At 36.0% G+C, this 20,126-nt stretch overlaps 4 protein-coding genes across 5 annotated transcripts; 2 read left to right on the top strand and 2 right to left on the bottom strand.

The window, feature by feature from the left end:
- Positions 1-163: 163 nt before the first annotated feature.
- On the bottom strand, positions 164-2,042 carry LOC135166820 (phosphatidylinositol-glycan biosynthesis class F protein). The gene is made up of 2 exons (XM_064129454.1): positions 1,815-2,042; positions 164-1,568 (listed from the first exon to the last, which is right to left on the bottom strand). Exon 2 carries the CDS (start codon positions 1,562-1,564, stop codon positions 857-859), a length of 708 nt encoding a protein of 235 aa, XP_063985524.1. The 5' UTR covers positions 1,565-1,568; positions 1,815-2,042; the 3' UTR covers positions 164-856.
- Positions 2,043-2,194: 152 nt separating this feature from the next.
- Positions 2,195-4,761, top strand: LOC135166821 (uncharacterized). Its single transcript, XM_064129455.1, has 2 exons — positions 2,195-2,701; positions 3,212-4,761. The coding sequence occupies exons 1-2, from the start codon at positions 2,619-2,621 to the stop codon at positions 3,819-3,821; spliced, it is 693 nt and encodes a 230-aa protein (XP_063985525.1). The 5' UTR covers positions 2,195-2,618; the 3' UTR covers positions 3,822-4,761.
- A 1,803-nt stretch (positions 4,762-6,564) lies between these two features.
- Positions 6,565-9,255, bottom strand: Rps24 (Ribosomal protein S24). Of its 2 annotated transcripts, none has more exons than XM_064129458.1 (4): positions 9,126-9,253; positions 8,679-8,747; positions 7,849-8,172; positions 6,565-6,682 (listed from the first exon to the last, which is right to left on the bottom strand). In XM_064129458.1, exons 1-4 carry the CDS (start codon positions 9,126-9,128, stop codon positions 6,680-6,682), a joined length of 399 nt encoding a protein of 132 aa, XP_063985528.1. In that variant the 5' UTR covers positions 9,129-9,253; the 3' UTR covers positions 6,565-6,679. The 2 variants fall into 2 exon arrangements, with proteins under 2 accessions (XP_063985528.1, XP_063985527.1); XM_064129457.1 differs by lacking the exon at positions 6,565-6,682 and adding an exon at positions 6,909-7,039 and having other exon boundaries at positions 9,126-9,255.
- A 1,027-nt stretch (positions 9,256-10,282) lies between these two features.
- LOC135167077 (NAD-dependent histone deacetylase sirtuin-1) lies at positions 10,283-18,215 on the top strand. The gene is made up of 3 exons (XM_064129934.1): positions 10,283-10,438; positions 12,408-14,440; positions 14,719-18,215. The coding sequence occupies exons 1-3, from the start codon at positions 10,288-10,290 to the stop codon at positions 14,761-14,763; spliced, it is 2,229 nt and encodes a 742-aa protein (XP_063986004.1). The 5' UTR covers positions 10,283-10,287; the 3' UTR covers positions 14,764-18,215.
- Positions 18,216-20,126: the final 1,911 nt, after the last annotated feature.

The raw sequence follows: 20,126 nt of genomic DNA, 5'->3' as shown, positions 1-20,126 counted from the left end.
TATCCCTATTGTTCGGTCACTAGGTGAAATAAATGCTTACCGACAATTTTAAAAAAGTTATTCAGGTCGTGTTTCCGATTGACTGAGACAACTTATCTTAATAAAAGCAGAAACAACTTAAAATGTATTTTGAAACAGTAAAATAAAGAGAAAAAAAACAGAATTATTCTTAACATTAGTTTTATTTACTTTCTCCTCTGAAAACCAAATAATTCTACAGCAGGATTGGCTGAAAAATTTTTAGAAGACAATTATTTACAATATTTACAATGGAATCAACAAAATAAAAGAATAGTTTTGAAAGTAACTTTGAAATGCAAGGACCTGAATAAAAGAATCTTAATTTAAATATCCTGTCGATCTTTTCGACCGAAATAAAATGATACAAATTCTGGAGAATTTCCAAATATTTTTAAGCTTCAAAAATTCACTCAAATTGGATCGACGCATTTCAAATAAAAAATTTGAAGGTTCAAAATTTAGAAAGACTGAATTACTCTTTAATTCAGTTCACAAATAACTTAATGAAAATTGTCTTTGAATAATGAGTGAAGTCTCAACAAGTTAACAGAGATATTTTCAACTTGTAGCTTCACTACCCACGAATTGTCTTATTAGATCTTAAGAAATCCTTAGCGGACAGTACCTCCTGAGTGATTAAATCAGTCGCCATTCAACTGACAAAGATTCAAGAATTATTTCTGAAGCATAAACTCTTCTTGAGGTGGATTGACATCAGAGTAATGTGCACTCTAAATAACCCAAATTCAATTATTTTTAAAAAATAACCAACTCGGCGTTGATTCCTTCTAAAACCCTAGATGGTGAACCGAAAAATCTGAAACTTCTGGGTTCACTATCTATGAATTTTCTTATTCAGCCTCAAGACACCCCCAATGGGCAGCATCTTGATAAGCGTGATAAAGTGAGCAGTCATGTATCCCACGAGTGCCCCAATGACGCAAGGAATGGGCCAGACCTGCCAGGGTCTGTCCCAATCCAGAGGAATGACAATGACCCCCAGCCAAGTCCCCAAGAGTGTCGCCTTAATGTTTAAGCTCATAGCCTCTGCAATTATATTATTACTATTCGCGAATTGCAGACGAGAGAGAATTCCCAGAGTGGGATCTACCCCCAGGTGGAGGCTAGGAGTGACGAAGGTCAGTGTAGTCAGAGTGATGGCGAGCATCGAGGTTTCCTCTCTGTGGGTAAACAGAGGGGCTCCAAAGAGGACGATCAGAACGTAATAGATCAAGCACAGTATCAACAGAAGTGTCAGGAACCTGATCGTCTCCCTAATACCTCTACTCCAGGGCTTCCGAGAACGAGGAAGACGAGTGTCCAGCTTTCCGAAGTGGTTCTGGTCTCTCGAGAGAACTGAGAAAGCCCATTTTATTCCTTCGGCGAACATCAGGATCAAGAGAATCGGTATAAACTTGTACTTCCCCACGTTGTAGAGGTTCTCGTTGAGCTTCAGAAGGATCAGAATACAGGGGAAGTAAATGCAAGTGAATGAGGAGTAGAAGAGAAGCTGGCGGTGCCCTGGTACTCGTTCAGTCAGCATTTTCCTGCAATGTTTTTCATAATCTATGAAGAATTAAGTTAACTCGGAGCTTCCGGTGTTGTGGCCATATCTCGACGATTAATTTAATCCCTTTAATCGTTTCTTTAAATTTTTCATCAGTGAACCAACTGTTTTGGTATTGAATTCTTCGACACTTCTATTTACTTCTTGACATTGAACTTCTTTACAAAAATTAATTGACCATTTTCTTACTTCTATGTGACTATTTACTTCCAGTTTGTTCACTTACGAGTGGAGGTAGATGGGTGTTGCCCAATTAGTGATTTGAATATTATTAAGTAATATCCCGTTCTATTCCTGAACGACGATGGCTGCGTTCGATTGATTGAAATCGACAAAACGTTAAATCAATGCCAGAGGTTATGTCTTCATTTCTATTCAATTTCTCCGGTGTTTATTTTATTGGTTTATCGTCTGTTGGCTCTGACGCCTCTGACCACCAAACAGAGGATAGGCTGAAGTAGAGGTTAAGATCGCGAGGTTCCACAACGAATAAAGATCATATAAAAAGATAATCTTTCTTTATTAGCCGATTCTCATGAGAATCCGTCGCTCATGCATCGCCATGACACCTCCATGTTGTCCGCCATGACACTTGCCAGTCCAATTCTGGATTTTTTATAAGAGAGAAATACATCTCGCCTTTCGATTGTTGTATCAACTGTATTGTCGTCAATATTCACTACTAGTCATCGTCTTTTGCAAGAAGTACACATCATAATCTGATTGTTGTATCGTCTTCACTACTCGCCATCATCATTTGTTTGGAAAGCCGGACGTTTTTTGCGACTACGAATCCTCGAGGGCGTCGACAACAGAAACCACTGAAAATAACCAAACAATCACCATCATATTCTCAGGTGACATTTTACTTTGACCATTATTATCATCCCTGCTCACAGTCTAACAAGGAACACATCAGCTGGAAAGAGCCATTCCTTCACGACGTTTTGCGATTATCACGTCGATTTTGGAAGTATACGACGTCTGATTAACCAGTGAATGGGTTAATTAGTACATTATTGCATCAACAATGCCGGCGAGTACTACTTGTGTTTATCGAGGCTGTGGAAACAATTCACGAAACAAGGACGATCTTATTTACCACCGACTGAGGTAATTTAGTATGATCCTTGAGGAGTAGAAAAAGAGCTTTAACACAGGATATTTGATTAAAAAATAAAGAATTGACGAATCCTTTTGACTCTGGTAAGAGATTTAGATGTGATAGGGTTAAATTAAATGGAATTCTACGTACCAGAGTGAGTTAAATAGAATATTACCTTGAAAAACTTGTTAACACGCCAACTCTCATTTCGGAAATGAAATTTTTGTAGAAGAAAAACGATCACAATGTAGTTTGTGGTCAATTTTATGTTGGAAGCTTGTAATGCCTTCTTAAATTCTGTTTTTTTAACTTTTTCTCGAAAAACACCCAACTCAATTGAGATAGAATTATCACATCCAATATGATCGAGTTCTCTATAAAATTTGTGTAGTTTTTGAAAATCTTTGATTTTATCCAAAGCCTAGATCTACTCTAAGGCCCAAATGACGATTAGTCGTCGCCTCATGATTTGTATCGATCGTTTGTCGTTTTTATACGCTCTTTTATTTTTTTTCCAGCTCACAATCATGGATTGATTATATCGGCAACGAAGGGCTTCGCAATTTGACACTCAGTCAACTACGAGAGCGTCGCATTTGTTCTGCTCACTTTCTGGAGTCCGATTACATTTTTGTTGGGACAATGGGACGAAAGCGGGTGAAAAATGGAGCAACTCCGATCGATATAAGAGTTATAGAACAAAATACAATTCCAGCTGTGTCAGATGATGATTCTTCAAGTGCTCCAGAGGAAAATATAGCTGTCAAGGAAGAACCCCTCGACACGTACTCTGACAACCTGAGTTTTATCGAAGTAGAAGCTTTAAAGCGTGAATTGAATGAAGTATATGCACAAATTGACGATCAGAATACAGAGCTCGATTGTCACCGCATAGAACTGAGACAACAGCGCATCGCACTCGACAAACAGCGTATAAGATATCGTGAACTTCGACTACTTTATCGTCAACAACAGAAGGACATTCAAGTTTTACAGCGAAAAATTTTCCGCCGAAGGACAGCCAATCAGAGGGCTAGAAAAATTGCGATAGATAAAATTCTTCAAGCTGCGGGTCAACGTTTATGGCAGACGATAGCAAACAGCCCGAGATTAACAATCAAGCGCTGATATTCGCTTAATTTGGATATGTATATATGAGGAGAGGATTACTGGAGGTGATGCGTGGAATGAGCGAGTAATTTTGGCCGAATAAATTGTGGAATTCACATGACGATTGATATTTGTTATTTAATTTCACTGGCGAAGGGGTAAATCGAGATAGTTGACTTATTTTGGAGGCGAATTTTTTAGCAATATCTTCGAATATAGGAGAGATAGCGCAATTTTTGTAATGACATTTGCTGTCGTACTCGATTCGTTTTACAGAAAAGATTCTGGTGATTATTTTTCCCATCCAAATCTTGGCCAATAGGATTGCACCATTCGACGTTATTTTGTATAGTCAACACGGTATTTCAGCGGATATTCTTGGAAATTTCACTGGAAATTTTGCATGTTGATATATATAAAAAAAAACAAATGTTGAAGTAACCCTCAATTGTATCTGACAGATTAAATGGCAATTCGTTGAAAATTATGTCTCATGGTGCAATTCTATCGGCCAAGATTTGGATGCAAAAAATAATCCCCCGAATACCACTCGAACTTCGAAATTATCTGATATTTCCCTCAAGGTTCCCTGCAAACAAATAAGCTCGTCAAGTTTTCCAGAAAAATCACTCGCGCTTCGCGCTCGTGATTTTTAAACTGGAAAACTTGACACGTTCATTTGTTTGCAACGAACCTATCGGGAAATATCCGATAATTTCGGAGCTCTTGTGGTATTACATGCGAAAATTTTGATATTTCCCCAGATCCCGAGATATTCATAAAAAACTGGTCAGTTGTCAAAAGTTGCTTATCTCGTTTTACCACTTAGCTAAGATTTGGTTCGCGGATAAGATTGAAAAACAAATTGTAATTAACACATCTTTTCTTATGATTTTTGTTTCACGTGTACATATATTTTTCTTTAAACAAATTAAACGCTTATTACAAATGAAAACAATGCATTGCTGTGTTCCTCCCACATTATAATTTATGATCGAATAAATTGACGTTTAGAATTAATTAAAATGTAAACAATTTTTTGTAAGTGAAAATGTTACTGTTCTTCTCATGTAATTTCCAACAATGTCGTGGAAAATATCGGTGGCAATTTTATGGAATGATTCAAATCTTCATGAGAGTTTGATTCCACTCGTAATGAGATTCCGTCATGCATTTCCGGTCCGATGTTATAAAAGAATCGTCAAATACTCCGGATTCGATTCAGTTGCAGAGAAATATTATAACGAAATGTGGTCTTTGTCCACTGGGATTTTTATTTTGCTCGGCAGTTATGGTACATTTTCTAAAGCTGGTCCTCTTGGATCCCTACAGTTCGGAAGTGAGTCTCTCAATTTTGTAAATTTTTATTTTTGTTGAGATATTGGAGTATTAAGTGCTGCCAGAGAAAAATTATTATTAAATCAAATCGTAAATTTAATTATCCAATGATAATTAAGTTCGTTTTCGGATGGCAGTTTCGGTAAAGAGTTAATGCGCTCTCAAACCGTCCAGATTAAACCCCAATTTTCTGTTTCCAAATTTTCCAACTAATCCTATAAGTGAAATTAAAAAAAAATCATACATTATCGGTATTATCTAAATGAAGTTTCGGAAAGTATTGATATGTTTTTAAAGATTTTCTTGGTATAAACAAATCATAAAACGTATTTACCCAATGGCGAGTTAAAAAATCCTCGTTTTTTGCGTCTAATGATGCAAAATTCAATTTTTAATCTCTGGCTCGACCGGAAATATTGATTTTCGCATAATCCACTCAGTTAAGTTCTGATATTTTAAGTTTTTTTTTACCAAACTGAACCCACAATTAAATTGAAGAATTGACAATGCCAAATGTCAACCGGTTTTCTAAAAATTTTGTGCATTTTTCGATAATTTTTCAATTTACAAAACAGTAGAGCTCCTTTAAATTAAAAAAATATCCGGAATTTCGTTTTTGCGTATTTCGATGTTTCATATTGCGTCTTTTAAGGTAGTGGAATACAATTGGAAAACCTCCAACACACACAATTCACGGAGAGTATCATAGACTGGTTGAGAGACATGAAAACTCGGATATTCGATGATCCTTCAGCACTTCCGGATTTGGCGAGCATTATAGACACGACAAGGGAGAGTTATGAGCAACAGAAAAAAATCTTGGATAGATTGATCGTCGATATGTGTAACAATTCCACCCCTTTAATCACTCGATGCAACCCAAGACTCGTTGGTATTTCTATATTGATCCTTTTTAAATTACCATTGCAGCAAATGTTGAGTTCAACCCCGAAAAAGACTGGGGTTTTCAGCTAGGTCACTGGTACCTGATAAGGAAAAGCTCGGACGATGCGATGTCATCACTTTGGACCCTAGTACGTCCTAGGAACCCCCCGGAATCTACGACTAGCCATTCCTGGCTCGACTCCCCTTCCGATAAAGTTGATATTCCATCTTCTTTTAATACAATCATTCCTATTGAACCTACTACAGTTGAGAAAATTCCTGAAACTGTTGGAAATCCAAATGCTGAGGATAATGAAACTAGTGAACCCTCTGCTGAGGTAATAGCCCCAAAAAATTGAGGAAAATGCAGCGAAAGATGGTGGAAACAAGGAATAATATCAAAATTTTGAAACACAAGAGGTTATGTCAAATGGGAATATTTATTTAGTTATTGAGATTATTCTCAGAGAATAATTTTATGACTTACCCATACAATGAGGATTCTTTAATTTAATGTTTGGAAAAATTGTAGACTCAATTTCTACTGCGAAAAATTTATTATAAATACCGTTCGATGATAAAACAATACATTACAATAACTTTTACGCCATTCTTCTCGATTTTTTTCGCTCCGCCTTTTCCGTCATTTCTTATTACTGTAAGGGAATTAAAATTTTGATGTCAGTAATTTTGATAAGAGAATTTTGATTAAGGGTTAAGCCGAATAATGCATCCCAGCACCAATTATTGTCCCATGCAAAGCGAATTATGATATGGAAATTTTATACTGATTATAACTGATGATTTTCGTAGAATACAAAAGAACCTTGAGCCATCACATTAGTTAAATCAAATTGGATAAACAACAATTGAACAAAACTATTCAAGGAAATAGAAAATTATAATCCCAGTTTACATAAGACGTTGACATGCGGAATAATAAATCATATAATGAGACCATCCTCCATTGAAGCCCGATGATACTTATTTGAATTATTCTTTTACTTCTTCCCCTAGAACGTAAATAAACAACATGAACTACTAGGTAACATGCACCATTTATTAATTAACCCTTGTTCAATTTTGTAGACGTGTGAAGTTTTCTTATTCACGCCGAAATGAATTTTGCTCCTCTACCAAATTCCAATGGATCTCTTTGCAATAAATTATCCAGTGAATTGAACTGTTTTTCATTTTTTTAATACTGCAGAGAGATTTCGAAATATTTACAAAGCCATACAACAATTTGTGAACCATAAAAGCCAATTGGTGATTTTTGTTTTCATGCGAAATAGAGATTACAGCTAGAGATGCTTTTTTGAAGAAAATCCAGTTGTGAAGTGATCAAAAATGTGGGCAATTGTGGAATTATAAAACACGTCATAAAATATTTTTGCAAAGAATCTCATGTACTAGAACAATTTCCTGAGACACTCTCTGATTAAGGGCTCAGAAAAAATAGAAGTTGTGGCCATTAACACAACCAAATCTTAGAGAATATTCGACAATTGCTCTTTCTCTACGAGAAATATTTCTCACATTATAAAATTGAGAAAAAATTTAAGCAAAACGATTTGGTAGCGATATTTTTCTCTCAACCAAATAATTGTAGAAATATTAACAAATTACTATCCAAAAATCTTTTAAAATTTGCATCACTTCACTACAGAATTTATCTACAAAAAAAGAATGTTTTGAATGAGAAAAAAAAATTAATGATGAAAATCTGCTGAAATGTGAGATCGAGAAAATTTTGTTTTCTCATTCGTTCTGTTCTGACGATGGAAAAAAGCACAAAAGAAATTGAAGTGATGAAATTTACCTTCTTAGCCGCAGCGCCGACCTTGCTCTTCTTGGTACCTCGAACCTTCTTCATTCTGTTCTTACGTTCTTTACGTTGTTTCCTGGTCACCTTCTGCTTCTCGTAGAGTCCGTGTCTCTGTAATCTGTGCTTGGGTTCGAATTTCTTAGCGAAATCGAGAGTCTCGTAGATCAACGCAAACCCAGTGGATTTACCACCCCCGAAGTTTGTGCGGAATCCAAAAACGAAAATGAGGTCTGGGGTGACTTTGTACATTTTAGCGAGTTTCTCGCGAATCTCAGTCTTGCGAACTGAGGGCTGACCTGGATGGAGGACATCCACAACCTGACGAAAATGAAGAAAATATTCAAAAAACTGAACGAGAACTTGAATTATGTCCTGTGAAATTGATTTTTTATGTTTAATATAATGAAGTACTTCGAATGTGTTCATAAATCGTGAATTATCTCGATAATTGTTAATTATGTGAGAAACAGTCTAATGATATTTTCCTGTAAAATAATGATTTTACAAAATCAATTCTCTTTTCTTTTTTAAATTGAATTACTCCTTCATGACTTCTGATTTTTTCAGCCCATAAACACTCGCTTCACAATTTTTCAATTATCTCATTAACAAATAATTTTACGAGAAAATTACATTTAACTGTTTTAGAACTGATAAAATTTCCTACAAAAATGCCTAGTGGTATTTAATTCCAAACCCTCCCGTTCTCTAGATCGAGTCACAATTACAACGGGATCATCTCTCAGGGGGACTCAAAACAATCCCTCCAAAACACCCTTATCACGATGAAGATAATAATCATCTCCCGAATTCGAAAAACTTACCATTTGTTTACGGCATAGCAGCCGGTTGGTCATGAACTTTCTAGTTCTGATGGTAGCTGTGCCTTCGGTCTGAAAAGAAAATCAATTTTGAGGTTATGATACACAAACACTTCATCCTCCCCAAAAAATAACCCTCCCATGACACAACGTCTTATCACTGGACGCACACCCAAACCTCCCCCTTGACATCCTCGAAAATTCGTAATTAATACAATGAATGAGAAATAAGGATCATCGCTGTCAACAGCGGCGAAAGTCAACGCTTGTCCTCCCCCAGATCCTCATACCAATCAACCCTAAACCAATTTTTTAATCAAATTTTCCCACCACAAACTTCATCACTTTTCACGGAGTAACATTCTGCAATTATTTATATACTCAAAAAAATATCACACAATTGTTTATAATCAGTGATTACAATTTATTTCACGGATTACAAATACGTACCATCTTGTCCGATAATCGGTCAACTTGGGAAAAGAATTTGCCGGAAGAAAACCGACGCCAGGTGGAAAGGAATTGAACTAAAAATCAATTCTGCCAACAGTAACAAACTTCCGGATGATTATCAGATTTTCATTCTGTAATTTTGGCAGCACTGGGCATGTCAATAACTCTGTCACAAAACAAAACCTCAAAATGCCGTGATTTATCCCGAAATAATTTTACCTACTGACATTCCTAATTAGTAAAGGGAAAAAAGGGATAATCAAGCAACAAAAAAAGCTGCAAAAAAATTGTGCGTTTTTTCAACATTTCAGGAGATGACTTTATGCCAATTGAGTCACTATAATAATGATAAAACACGTTCCCACTACAGTAGATACCCCCTTAACTAACCACCACAATTTTTTCCCGACTCCTTTAGAAATAACGATAATTTTATCTTTAAAAATCGCATAATACTTTTGAGACATAATCAGGCTTAAAGCCTGATCAGGCTATCAAGAATTCAGAATGACTGCGTAGGTAGTTGCCAAGGCTTTACTGTCGATCCTTGCAGGATCCTTTCCAACTCAACCCCCAAAACATCCCGAAACCCTAAAAAATGATACCTTCGTGGACGGTGATTGGCTGGATAATGATCAATAGTGGAGCTGACGTTAAGGGAAAAAATTAGGGGAATGACGATAAATAATACGTGGGGTGAGGCCAACATTTTATCATTTGCTTCAAACGAGAAAATGAAAAACATTACAAATTAAAATTTCCTTAAAAAAATGATAACTTGTTTTTCTACATCGATTAATTGTCAATCGATTTACTTCAGATGTATTGTTAAAATACTGGAACACTTTCAATAATGATAAATAAATAATCGACAATTATGACTTTCATCATCATGATTATTATTATAAACATATTAAAGTTGTCATCAACGTCAATGTTGCTATTATTACTATAATTATTATTATTATTATCGGATTTATGGTTTGAGAATTTTTATTTTCGAAAATAATGATTTTTCCAATGATTTTGTCTCGTCAGACAATCGAGAAATTTTCTTGATCACTTTTGTGTTTGATGATGAAGTGGTGCCCTCTCTCGTTGAAATCATCAATTATGATTCGCTAAACTTTTACGTTTTCGTCAGGCATTGCTGTTGAAAATGGCGTCGGGCTCGGAGCTGCCAGAATATTCCGCTCATCAAGTGAAACGTAGAAAAATTGAGAGTGAAGTTTATGGTGTCTCGGTGAATTTTGATATCGATTTTCCAGAGGTCAAAGTCAATCGTGATACCCAAAATATCGATATTGAAGGTATTTATGCGCAAATATGGTATTAATTTAATAATTATTTTGTAAAAAACAAGATGGCGGTGACTGAGGGTTTACGCCCATTGAAATCGATGCGTTTGCCAACGGTTGGAAGGGGTTTGGTCCGCCATTACAGGAGAACTCTGAGGTTTTAACATGAAATTTGTCAGAAATTTTTGACATTTTATCGGGTTTTGGGAGGTGTTGAGTGTTGAGTTGGGGGTGATTTTGGGAGAATTTGAGGTGATCTTTTTGATTTTTTAGACACCCGAGGGGATTAGTGAAGGGCTGGGGCGATGGACGGACTTTTTATTGTCGAATAAGTCGGCTTTGGGTGAAGCGCAGGCGAACCAGACGTAGGGCTCCCTTGGACACTCACAGATGGCATGAGACTCTGTGAAAACAAATATTTCCACGTTGAATGGAATGTTTGACATTTACGCGGGAGCTTGGGCTTTGGGAATCTGTCAAAATAATACGATGCGAAAAACATTTAGTAAAGTGGAAACGATTATTGTTTGACATCAGTCTGTTTTGTTGAAGAGTACCAACGGGATAATTCATGGATCTAACGAAATATGTCGGCAGTTTTGGGGGGACTCTGTGATTCAACTTGTGCTTCAATTGTTGATCCTGAGGGCTCCAACTAGGAACCTCATGGTTCGATCAAATGAGGGTTCGATCGATCGTATATTGATTCGTATTCCCTGGATATTTCATCGAATCGTGATATTTCATTGAATGCATCGCCTTTCGTTGATCTGAAAACTTAATGCAGACGAAGTCAATGCAATCGCATGTAATAAGACATCTTTCATGGAATAATGAACCATTTTCAAGGGAAATCCTTCACGATCTAGGGTCGATTAAGTACTTACTGGGAAAATGAAGAATTGAAAAGTTTAAATAATAGAATTATATTTTTATACGATAGAATATGCGTTCAACAAAATATATTTCGAGGAGTCTATGATATTTTTCTCTCAGGGTATGATTTTGACAGAAGGGTTGCGATAAGGGAGGGGGGCGGATGATGATGATCAGGACAGTTGGAGGATCTTTAAGTACTTCAACTATTTCTTTTTCCTGTGAACTCTTACTTTTTTTTAAATTTTGTGTCAGAGCTTTCATTTAAATTCAAATTCGTTTCGGGACATTTTAGAATAATTTTCATAAAATGGAGTTTCCAGTTTTAGTTTCTTATTCATGAACAACAAATGACCAAAACTAATGATTCTTCGCAAAATGTCTGTTGGAAAATTGGAAGACAGCTCTTCTGCCTATCTTCAAAAATCACTCGACAAGGTTTATGACGTGATTGGAAGAGTCTCCAGAAAAGGATTAATTTATGATCTGTTGTGCTCCGAACTTGAGAGCGTTGCAATCCTCATCACATGTGGAATTCAAAGGAGAATCTGTTCTCTGGAGTCATAAACTCTCTTGTTTTTTCCCTTAGTAAAGGTTTTTCAAATAGAAAGAATTCAGTCTCTGGACAATGGTCCTCTAGGGCAGTCGTGCCTTCCTCGTGTCAATAATAAAGGATTCAAGTTAAAGTAATTCATTGTGTTGTCACATTTATTTATCTACTTTTATCCATATCCCAATAATGTCAATTGAATGATGTCACGTCACTTGATCATTTGATTCTTGTGACTTGGATTTGATTCACGAATTTGATGATTGAAAACGTTTGAATTCGCAGTACGAATAGAAAAGATTTGACAATTATTCTTCACAACAGAAGAGAAAAACGATAAAAAATCATTAAATTAGAAAGTGGAATCACCTCCAAGAGTGAAGCTTTTGGGGGTAAACTGCCCCCATGAAAAGTCATTAATTCAAAAAAAAGGGAATCAATTTTCTGGACTTTGTCTATTTCTTCAACTCCGCACATGAGTAAAATTCACACTCTAAAAACCCCTATAACTTCATTCATAGTTCATAATATTGATGAGACCTTTAATCCTTCAAGAGCCTCTCGGTGGTGACAGCGGCTTCACAGACATGAGCGACGGTGCGAAGTCGGTTTCGACTACCCCGGATTCAGCTCATATGTCGTCGACACCATCAAGAACCGACTCGACGAGCGATGATACCGGATGTCCCCTGGACACCGCCGACGAGAAGGATGAAGTGTCCTCGACAGTCTCCAATCTATCCGACTTGTCTGGTTTGTCTGAACTGTCCGAGGAGACAGGACAATTGTGGAGGAGTGCATCTGCCTGGGTCCAGAAGCAGATGCAGACTGGTACAGATCCACGTGATTTACTTCAACAGTTACTGATGGATCCAACGCAAATTCCAGAACAAGTGGATGATATAACGTTGTGGAAGCTCGTCCTGAATATAATGTCAGATCCACCGAGACGAGAAAAGCTGAGCTATGTCAACACACTCAACGACGTGGTTAGATTAATAAAGAATAGTAAGAAAATTATTGTACTGACTGGAGCTGGGGTTAGTGTTAGCTGTGGAATTCCAGACTTCAGGAGTAGAGACGGAATATATTCGAGGCTTGCACAGGACTTTCCGAATTTACCAGATCCTCAGGCAATGTTCGATATAAACTTCTTCGCTCAGGATCCCCGTCCCTTCTTCAAGTTCGCTCGTGAGATCTATCCGGGTCTGTTCAAGCCCTCTCCCTGTCATCGTTTCATAAAAATGCTCGAAAAGCACAAAAAACTTCTGCGCAATTACTCCCAGAATATCGACACCCTGGAACAAGTGGCAGGAATTGAGAATGTGATAGAATGTCACGGATCCTTCGCCACTGCCTCCTGCACCAAATGTAAATTCCAGGTGACAGCGGAGGACATTCGCACTGACATATTTACCCAGAGGATTCCCCTGTGCCAAAAATGCAGTACCAATTCCTTGCCGTCACTGGCCACCACTAATACCTGTCACAACTACACAGACCTGGTGTCACAAGGAATTATGAAACCAGACATTGTTTTCTTTGGGGAGGGTCTTCCCGATGCCTTCCACGATTCCATCGCCAAGGACAAGGACGACTGCGATCTTTTGATTGTTATTGGTTCCTCCCTAAAGGTCAGACCTGTCGCCCTCATTCCTTCATCAATTCCCTCTCACGTTCCCCAAATTCTCATTAATCGAGAGTCCCTACCACACCTTAAATTCGATGTCGAACTCCTGGGTGATGGTGATATAATCATCAATCAGCTGTGTCACCTCATGGGAGAGGAATTTCTGGAGTTGTGTTGGAGTGAGAAGATCCTCGAGGAAAGCCCCCATCTGTTGCCACCCAGGTTCGAAGATCCCTGGGAGAGGAGCAATAATTCGACTCAGGACAGCACTGAGATCATTCTCAAACAGCACAATGTCTCCAACGAGAGCCAGGACAGCTTGAGCATCAACTCAACTACACCGAAACACGTGGGGACCAGTGAAATATGCATTTCTCCTTTTGACGCCGGACACATGGAGGGAAACGAAGGTTTCTCACTGCTGGAGAGTCCCAAGAGGCCATTGGACGACTCAAGCGTCGAGAGCAGCCCCAAGAGGCTGAACAGATCTTCAGGATCCACCAGGTCTAGCGATGAGGGGGAGAGATTCAGGTTCACGAGAATTGTCTCGGTTGAATCAACGTCTGAAAATAATGGACAGGTTTTCAATCTTGAGGAGTGCCATGTGATACCCAGGATGATGGAGCAGGAGGTGAGGATTGAGGGGAGAATTGAGGGGAGGATTGAAGAGAGGGAGGTGGAGGATAAGTATGGAAAGTCCAGACATGCCTCTATCGATTCAGCAATCGATTCGGGAATAGGAGACAGTTGTAATAGTGTCGATAGCTCGGAGGCTAAGGAGATCGATGAGAAAAGGCAAGAGATTGAGAGGCGGTGGGGGGAGATGAAAGAGAGTTTGGCGGGGAGATTACCCGAGGGGAGCTATTATCAAGTTTCATCTGGAAGGTACATCTTCCCTGGAGCTGAAGTTTACCTGGAGAGCGAGGACTTTGCGGATATGGAGGCCAGGGGGAGTGAGGTGAGTTCGTGAGTTTGGGAGAAAAGTATAACAAAATTAATTTTTACCGGTTAGTGAAGTAGAATTAAGTGGGAGATATAGAACTGAAAATTATAATTATATAATAGTTGCAGTAAGGCGACCAATTGTTTAAAAATGTAGCCCTGTCTGGGGGTGGCAAGAGTTCAGGAACAAAATATCACAACACGTAAAATATTATCATTGGAGAACAAATCTGAAATTCACTCAAAAAATAATTTGTAACTTCCTGGAAGTTAATTATTTTTTTAATTTGACAGATCTCCACTGTAACGTATGCAGAGGATGAGCGCAGAGCGACGTAAGGGTAACAATAAAAAAAATGTAACATGAGGTTACGAAAACGTGCAATTCAGTCTGTACATAATCTCCGGAAGAGCATTAAGCAGAGGAAATCCTCCGGTCATGGATAATCGAGAGTTCGGGGAGATGCTTTGGAAACGATGAGAAAGAATAGTTGATGTCTATTGTCGTCGGGAAGGTGGATTATTCATTTCGATGTACGGGGTAACGTGTAATATTGGTTCTCCACATCTTAGTGCCGAGGTATTGAGCAATCGAATGATAAAATCGTTGCGAAGTGAAATAGAATTACCGAATTTTTATGCATTCTGCGTAATTATTTTAATTTCTCCATTTCACTTTATTGAATCGAGGACAAGAGGTGGCTTATGTCATCGCTCACATTATTTATCTACTATTGTACATACTGTCTTTTGTAAACGATTTTTATTTGTTGGGTTGAAAAAGTGAGGGAAAATTATGTCGATTTATTGTTAAGGGAGCGTATACAGGTAGTGGAACATGTAAATAGGGAGTGAAGTTTTCGTTGCATTTTTAGGCATGGGAAGGACATTGTGATTAAACTTCTCTGACGTTTACTAACTTTGGAATTGTTTAAACAAATGTATGGGGGAGATGTGAAATGGGGAGGCTAGTTTTGTTAAAAGTGGCATTATCTTGCTAATCCGTGAATTTAAGAGAAATTGTCATAAAATATTTTTTACAGGGAATTTAATTTTCTACGAAAAATATGTGTGATATTTTCTCGTATAATTATTCGTTTTGGAGATAAATGCGAAATAGTAAAATAGAGAATTTTACTCCTTTGGTTTCAAAGTTTCTTCGATAAATTTGTGGAAAATTGAGTAGAGCATAAATTATTAGAATTGAATTGAATAATATTTATATTTTGTGATTAATTGGGATTAATTGATCAATTCATTGCCCTTTTTTTATACGATCTCAATCAATTAAGTTAAAAAATGACAAAAAACTGAAATTGGGGGGAGAAATGTAGTAGGAAATTAGATAATTAAGCTTTCTTTGATTTTTGATGGTTAAATTACTCTCATTAAGTGTGAAAAATCAATTACTGCTGCTTTAATTACTCCAAAAAATGGAATCGGCATTTAAATTGATGTCAATTGATTAATCTCTTATTTGAAGAAAAATGTATAACTTAATATGTTGTGGTTATCGCTAATTTCATTAAAATTCTGATTCTCTGGTTTAATTGGAGCACAGGCGAATGTACAAAGCAATGCCAGAGGCTAAATAGCATTGCGTGTTATTTTTATATGGACAGCAAAAGATGTGTAGTGACTTAAGAAAAATGTAAAAATCATAGCAGAACTGCTGCAACAATTAAGAGGCGTCGATCCAGAAGAGGAGATGATTTCAAAATAGATTTATGAATTTTCGATAAGACCATTTATTTGGAATAATCATTGAACTCATCTTCTGTTCTCCATCACCTCATCTTTCAGAAAATTGTGTGCATTAATTACTCGTAAACAGTCATAATAGTTCGATCTAGAGATAATAAGTACGAACATATGTATTTTACGCAGAATAATGGAACAAAAATCGTTGAAAAATAATCGAGGAATGAAAGGGAAAAGAATTTTTTTGTCTAGATTAGCTGTAAAAACTACAGAAGTAAAAAACATTGATGAGGTTATTTGTACTAGAAGATGGAATTAAAGTCGTGATGTCTTAATTCAAATGAAGCAGTAGGAACTAATTGAAATAGGGTAGATGAACCCCAAGATTATCTTCTCAATTGATAACTCGAAATGTTTTATAAACATTGATATTCAATTTCTTCTTCGCTTTGTAAAAATACCAATTTATTTATATACATTACAAAAATGCTACTGGCACTCATCCAAGTGAAAACAAATATGAAAGAAAAAAATGTAATTAAATTGATTAATATTATTAATATTTTTCCATGAAATATTCATCAAATTTCATGATTAGCTTTAATTTATTTTGAAATCATCCAATGAAAGACAGAAATCAATTTATTTGTTTCATAAATTTTCTTGCAACGGTACTGACTTATATATTAATTAAAAATGTATGTGTATAAGAATATTTATTATTTTTACTTCATTTAAATGAATTTTGAAGCGATAAATGATTTGAATGAAATATCAATTTTCACGTTCATTAATCACTGTTAAGAATCAGTAAATTAATAATCGATTGATATTTTCAAAATGGACGCAAATCAGTAGATGCAGTTTTGAATTTTTTATAATTTGTTATTTAATGTAATTGATAATATAAATTGTTTACTTTATCTACAAAAAGAAACCAGTTCTTAGGAATCAATTATTTTCTCTCGGTATTACTAACGCATAAGGAATCTAATCTAATCGAATCACATCGTAAATTAAAGATTTTTTATGGAATTCAAGAGAATCGTGTACAGGTGTTTATTTATTTAGTTACCTTATACATTCATTACTATTATTCATCATGAATGATTGAAAGATTTTTTGAGGGGGTTGGGGGGGGGGGGGACGAATGGAACTAGTGGGAAATTTTGTGAGCTTCAAAAATGGTCTCTTGATATTTTTTTATCCAGCGGTTTTAAATATATTTGCAAAATAGTTGGAGAGGTATTTTTGAAACTTCAGGATTTTTCATATTATTTGGCGAATTTTTCAAAAATTATTCGCGAAAATCTGTTTAGGGAAAAAACGCCAGGGGATTCTGTTCAGTAGAAATTTCAGTTTCAGCAAAAATAGTCACTTGACATTTTTGCCAACAGATTTCAAGATGTTGGAAGAATAATATAACAATCGATTATTTTCAAGAGTATCGTCGAGGGTTGCTTGCGATAACACTTAGAATTATCCTAGAAAATCACTTAACAATTGTGTATGCAATAATATAATTGAGTGTCGGTCGAAATTATCGAAGATACTAACGCAATTGTTACGAAGATTTTCCATGAAACATTCATGTAATTGAGAAATGAATGAAATATAAATTAGAAATGGTCGTAGATGAGATTGAATAACGATAGGGAATAGTCTGTAAATAAACGAGAAATCTTGAGGGTAAGGATTGTCTTAGGAGATGAATTGGCAGATGACAATTAATAAAATAATTTAATGATATTAGTGTTAAGGGGATGCAACAGAGATTAATCAATAATTTCAGTGGTAAACAATCGCAAATATTCTCTCACAACAATCCTCGTGGTTCGATTAAGATCGTAGTGAGGTAGTGGAGTTTCGAGGAACAAGGAGAGTGACTATTTTTATTGTTCGTGTAATTATCATTGAGGGAGAATGACTTCTGATCAATTATCGGGGTGTCTTGATATTATTTTGTACTTAATGATTGGGGTGAATACGAGAGGATAAATAGTTCATAATGAAGTACGTGAAGATGTGTGGTGTACATGGCAATGATAAATATGTATATTTTCAGCAGTAATAAAGAGAATTAATGGTTATTTGTGTTTTTCCTGTTTTTCCACGTTATTGAGAATATTTTTTGGCAGTTTTGGAGTCTAGGGGAGACATGGATTGTTATGTTTGATCGAGTCAGTCAACTGAAATGTGGAAATTTCCTTTCACTTCATTTATATTTACACACGAGGTCTAGGATCATAGTGAACAATCATAAAGTTTTACGTAATTAGTGCTGATATGCCCTCATTATTTGAATTTTTTACCGATTATTAAGGAACATTTGAGGAAATTTTTTTGAGTTTCAGAAACATGAAACTCAGGAACAAAAAAAACTTGTCAGAAACTTTTGTCGCTAATCCGAAGGAATTAATGATACTGGATGCTAATTAGAGTACCTCTTACAATCTGGGATTTTATCGCTGAAGATCAATCTTCGATTTCTCAAAATTAAAAATAGAACGCTGATAATCGGTTACATGATTCTGGGAATGAGTCATGATGACCCTGATATCATGAATGATGATGCCATTGGGAATTAATCAATGAATCACTCAAAATTACTGACAAAATCACTTAACTTCAGAATTATAGGTGAATTTATGAAGAAGTGGGCCCTATTTTCGTAACAGCATGATAAACTCATCATTTATATTCTAAATTTTTAATTTCTTTGTAGCTAGTAAATATTTTTTATATGAAAGCTTTTTCTGACTGTGATGATGGCTTTTAAAGTATATTCAAGATGGAAAATTTCGGACAGAACATGTGCGGCTACTTTTTCCAATCGTCACACTCATCGGAAAATATTTACCGCCCTTGTTGTATAAAATACTTCCCCTCAATATTTTTTAAAATTTTTTTCAAAGTTCAAAAATCTTGTCACCGGTTATTCATCGTAGATTTCTAAAAATTATAAATTGATCACTTAATGTGAGTTGCATTACTTTGAGAACAAGTAATGGTATCTCTGATAGTGATGATTTCGTGTTCGGTAACAAAAACACGGATCTTCAAAACGTCGTCTCGAGGAAATCCAAAATATGAAATCAGGAAGAGGTTTTTTCGTGGCTTTTATTCATCAGAAAAATATGTTTCGCTCACGATTTGGAGGATATAATGATCTGCACGACCGTGCTATATCACTACAACAATATCTTGAAGGTAAAATACTTTGATAAAGATTTTTCAGTTGTTTAAAACTTTCACGAGAGCATTTAGTATCAAGTCGCAAAGGCAGTTGTGTAAAAATTTGTGTCGTATGCTCCAAAGTTCCAACTTAAAAAAATACATTTTCCCCTCTTGAAACCTAATATTCATTAAAATACCCCAATAAAAAACCCCCATTCAGAATATTTTCCTCGTAGATAAACCTGTGTAAAGGGTCCCAATCACGCCAATCCTTAAGGCCCTTCCTGATCTCCTATTCCCATTCATTAATTAATTAAAGTCACGTCATCATCCTTGTATATCCCCTAAAAATATTTGTAAGACTCCCTCACTTCACTTACCAATTAGTTTTGGACACGATGGGAAGTCCTACCAAGTTTGTACTCTTAAGTAAAAAATAAAATTATTATTTTTATTTATGGAAAAGCTGAACAATCCTAAATTACTCGATTATCGAACATTCCAACTACTCGTTGTTTATGAGACATTTGTTATTTACACAAATTGGGTAATTTTCTATTCTTTTGTGTTAAAATTGTTTTGGATAATCGAAGATTATAACGCTCTCAGATCAGAGGTAGAAGAGAGTCAGGTGAATGATGAAAAAAAATAACTGAATTATTTGAACTTTTTAAGAACTAAAATTTTAAATAACTTCAAATAATAAAAAAATTTTTCTTCCAATTTAGCTTTCGCGAGTACTTATGAATTCAAAGGAAAAATTACTGAATATCTTGTATTGGACAGAAGAAACTAAAACATTGATACCTGTCATACGTGAAATT

The sequence above is a fragment of the Diachasmimorpha longicaudata genome, chromosome 10 (genome assembly GCF_034640455.1).
Source record: "Diachasmimorpha longicaudata isolate KC_UGA_2023 chromosome 10, iyDiaLong2, whole genome shotgun sequence".
NCBI lineage: Eukaryota > Metazoa > Arthropoda > Insecta > Hymenoptera > Braconidae > Diachasmimorpha > Diachasmimorpha longicaudata.
Note: the sequence above shows the minus strand (reverse complement) of the source record. Positions and strands in the feature narration are given on the sequence as shown.

What these genes read in the sequence shown, in the direction of transcription:
- LOC135167077 (XM_064129934.1), top strand. Translation starts at nt 10,288, where the DNA reads ATGGCGTCGGGCTCGGAGCTGCCAGAATATTCCGCTCATCAAGTGAAA. An exon ending in CCAAAATATCGATATTGAAG is followed by an intron (nt 10,439 to 12,407) that starts GTATTTATGCGC and finishes TAATCCTTCAAG; the next exon opens with AGCCTCTCGGTGGTGACAGC. An exon ending in TGGAGGCCAGGGGGAGTGAG is followed by an intron (nt 14,441 to 14,718) that starts GTGAGTTCGTGA and finishes TTAATTTGACAG; the next exon opens with ATCTCCACTGTAACGTATGC.
- Rps24 (XM_064129457.1), bottom strand. An exon ending in TGCTATGCCGTAAACAAATG is followed by an intron (nt 8,173 to 8,678) that starts GTAAGTTTTTCG and finishes CATTTTCGTCAG; the next exon opens with GTTGTGGATGTCCTCCATCC.
- LOC135166821 (XM_064129455.1), top strand. Translation starts at nt 2,619, where the DNA reads ATGCCGGCGAGTACTACTTGTGTTTATCGAGGCTGTGGAAACAATTCA. An exon ending in CTTATTTACCACCGACTGAG is followed by an intron (nt 2,702 to 3,211) that starts GTAATTTAGTAT and finishes TTTTTTTTCCAG; the next exon opens with CTCACAATCATGGATTGATT.
- LOC135166820 (XM_064129454.1), bottom strand. Translation starts at nt 1,564, where the DNA reads ATGCTGACTGAACGAGTACCAGGGCACCGCCAGCTTCTCTTCTACTCC.